Here is a 3,488-nt window from a genome sequence, read left to right as displayed (position 1 = left end):
GTGATTAAACGCTTGCGTGATGCGGGAGTAGTGGTCCACCCGGAGAAGAGCAAGTTCTGCATGACGGAAGTCGAGTATCTGGGGTACAAGATTACACGAGAGGGGAAGGAGCCGATTCGAAAGAAGATCGATGGGATATTGAACCTCGCTCGTCCGCGAAATATCCGAGACTTACGCAGATTTATCGGCATGGTAAATTATTACAAGGACATGTGGAGGGGGCGATCGGAGCTGTTAGCTCCACTGACGGCGCTCACTTCACGCAAGGTTCCCTTTCGGTGGGGACCGAAAGAGCAACGAGCGTTTGAAGAGGTCAAGGTGCGCATAGCCGAAAACGTGCAGCTACAATACCCCGACTACAACGTACCGTTTGAACTGTACACCGATGCGTCGGCGCATCAATTGGGAGGAGTAGTCATGCAGCGCGGCAAACCACTGGCCTTCTGGTCACGCAAGTGCAACCAAGCGCAAGAGAAGTATACCACCAACAAGAAGGAACTGCTGAGTGTTCTCGAAATGCTACGCGAGTTCAGATCGTTACTGTGGGGACGCGAAGTCACGGTCTTCACGGACCACAAGAACTCCCTCGAAGCTACCTTTAGGAACGCTGAAATGATGCGCTGGCGGCTCGAGATCGAAGAGTTCGGGGTGACGCTGCAGTACGTGCCAGGCAGGGACAATGTTGTCGCCGACGCCTTATCACGACTGCCGTTGCACGACGCGCCCGGAGCGGCAGCTGTTACGACAGCGCAAAAGGAATCCCTATTTTCCCTCTCGCTAAACGAAATCGCGGAAGCGCAGCGACTCGTTGGCCTTCAAGAAGGTCCAGCAGTCGTGAGGCGTGCGATTGGCAGCACCAAGGTGTTTGTCAGTAGAGATTCTGGGAAGATCCTGTTACCCGGTGCCCTGGTGGGCAAGGTGTTGCAGACTTACCACCAATGGTTGATGCACCCGGGGGAACGTATAATGACGGAGTCCATCAAAGCCACCTTATTCTGGCCCGGACTTACCGCCGACGTGGCCAATTGGGTTCGCAACTGCAAGCAGTGCGCCCGAACTAAGGTCAGCAAGGCCAAGTACGGAAAAATACCCCCAAAGGAAGTTGAGGTGCGACCTTGGGCAGAAATAGCGGTGGATAGCATTGGACCATTTGGGCCGTCGAAGTGGCGGGCCATGACGATTATGGACACGAGTACCAGATTGCTCGAGATTGCGGCCATGACGGATGGAACCAGCGCTGAAGCAGCTCGCATCGTAGATCAGTGGTGGCTCAACCGATACCCCAGGCCCGAACGGTGCATTTATGACCAAGGGCCAGAGTTTCGGGCTGAATTTACCGAGCTTCTCGATAGCTACGGAGTGCAGCGAGCTGGAACCACGGCCAAGAATCCTCAAGCAAACGGGGTCCTCGAACGAGTGCACCGAACCATCAACGACAAGCTACGAACTGAAGAAATCACTACCTTCGGGGAATGGGAGAACTGCTTATCAGCAGTTATGTTCGCCTTGCGGGCTCAATTCCACATAGCGACGTCATTATCTCCCGCGCAGGCCGCCTTCGGACGGGACATGCTGTTCGACGATGGTAAGGCCGTAGATTGGAAGGCGCAGCAGAGCAAGAAGGAGGCTCAGGTCCGCCGACACAACGAGCGCGAGAACAGTGCACGCACCGCGCATGAGTACGCCCCTGAAGACATGGTGATGGTGGCGCGACACGATGCACGTCCCCCGAAGTTCCAACAGGCATTCGAAGGGCCATTTCGCGTGGTCAGTGTCCGCAGCAATGGGACCCTCGTTATTGACCGAGAGCGCTTCCTAGAGAGCATCCACATGCGCCGCATCAAGCCTTTCAACGCACCAGCCATGGGGGAAGATGTAATGCCATGATGTATTGATGGGATTGATGGATGGCTGTGCCCTGAAATAGCTGATACGACCCGCTTCTCTGACGGAAAGCTAGAGAATCGTGCTCCTTGCCGGAGTCTTAATAAAGCTCACTTTTTGAACTTACCTTCAACAACACAAACACATCGCAGGCTCTCTTCTTCGAAACCCGCACAAGTCTCCGCTCCGGTCACGTTATTCTCTTGCTCCAAGCCAGCAATGTGTGTCGCTTCGGTCCTGCTTTCAGGCCCCTCATCAACGCCAGCAACGTCATTCGCCTTGTCATCACTTCAAGAGCACACTGTGAGGGGGATTCCAATACAATAGTTGGATGAACCTGCTTCCCGTTTGACGTTATCTCCCTTTCAGGAGGCACCACTTGTTCAGCGTCGGTATCCGGGTCATCTTCCTCGATCACATTAGTGTCTTGCTCCGACCCGGTCGTGTCAGTTTTTTCAGATTGATCCTTCGCTTCATCTTTTGCTTTTGATCGTGTCTGGTAGTCTTCATTGGACTCGGTGGATTTACGCGAATCATTGGTACATTTCGATAAGCGTCTCAAGCTTCGTCGTACCTTTCTCCCAGTTTCAGCTTGGAGAGATTCTTGACGCTTTGAACTAGCAGAACGATCACGCCCCGACTTCGTTGTCTCCCGGTCATTCCCCTGATCATCCCCAACACCGTTCACCGGTCGACGAACACAACGACCACTCCGCGATTTCGTTGTCTTCCGATCATTTCTCTGATCATCTTCAACACCATTCACCTGTCGATGAACACAAGTCATTCGTCGCGACGTGCGTCGACCAACATTCTGTTGCATTGGCGAAGTTCGGGTGCTCGTTCTCTTCTTCTCTTTGTCACTTTTCTTCGTCGCCATTTCCTCGTGGTTTCCATCTTTACCCCGTCCCAAATCCGAAGCCGACGATCGTTTCGCTCTTTTCGACGGAGGCAGTCTTGGTGGTGAATGGCTCGTCGTCGACAGTCTTTTCCTCGTCCACTGCCTCGATTCCGTTCCAACTGTAGTAGTCGCCTCGGACTCCTCGTCGGAAGCCTCCATTCCACGTGTACCACTCGGCGGTGAAATCACCGGTTGCTCACTCTCACCTGCTATTAAATGATCCGTCTTGATGCTAACATGCTCTTTTCCGTTGTTCGCCTTGCCTCTACGGATGCGCAGATCTTTCGTCATGGCGAAGCGCACCGCCGACCCCGGGGCGCCATAGTGGCATGCGAAGATGAGGCGGTCCATCTGCTCTAAAAACCCGGGTGTCGTGTCCATATTCTTCTCGATGAACTTGGTCAGTCGGCTGCAGCAGTCGTAAAACAGTTCGTAGTCGTCCATAGCAGGTGCGGTGGGCGGACCGTTAAACGTTAGCTGTGCCAGTTCATCCGAGAAGGCCACCCAAACAGCGTCCACGGTCTCCGTCACAGTTCTGCGCACCGTACGGTTGAGCTGCAGTCGCAGTCTGTCCACTACGGGCGACGTCTCCTTGGGCTACGGCACGTGGTGGTGCACAAACCATGGCATCGCGTTCCCGAACTGAATCAAACCTCGTGTTTTCGTTTCTGCTCAACGATTGGTGGAATTTGTTGTAAGTTGA

At 53.9% G+C, this 3,488-nt stretch overlaps 1 protein-coding gene across 1 annotated transcript; it reads right to left on the bottom strand.

The window, feature by feature from the left end:
- Positions 1-131: 131 nt before the first annotated feature.
- On the bottom strand, positions 132-3,445 carry PPTG_15297 (hypothetical protein). Its single transcript, XM_008912349.1, has one exon. The coding sequence runs from the start codon at positions 3,227-3,229 to the stop codon at positions 2,075-2,077; it is 1,155 nt and encodes a 384-aa protein (XP_008910597.1). The 5' UTR covers positions 3,230-3,445; the 3' UTR covers positions 132-2,074.
- Positions 3,446-3,488: the final 43 nt, after the last annotated feature.

This window comes from Phytophthora parasitica, assembly GCF_000247585.1.
Source record: "Phytophthora parasitica INRA-310 unplaced genomic scaffold supercont2.46, whole genome shotgun sequence".
NCBI classification, from domain to species: domain Eukaryota; phylum Oomycota; class Peronosporomycetes; order Peronosporales; family Peronosporaceae; genus Phytophthora; species Phytophthora nicotianae.
This window is presented reverse-complemented; position numbering and strand designations above follow the sequence as displayed.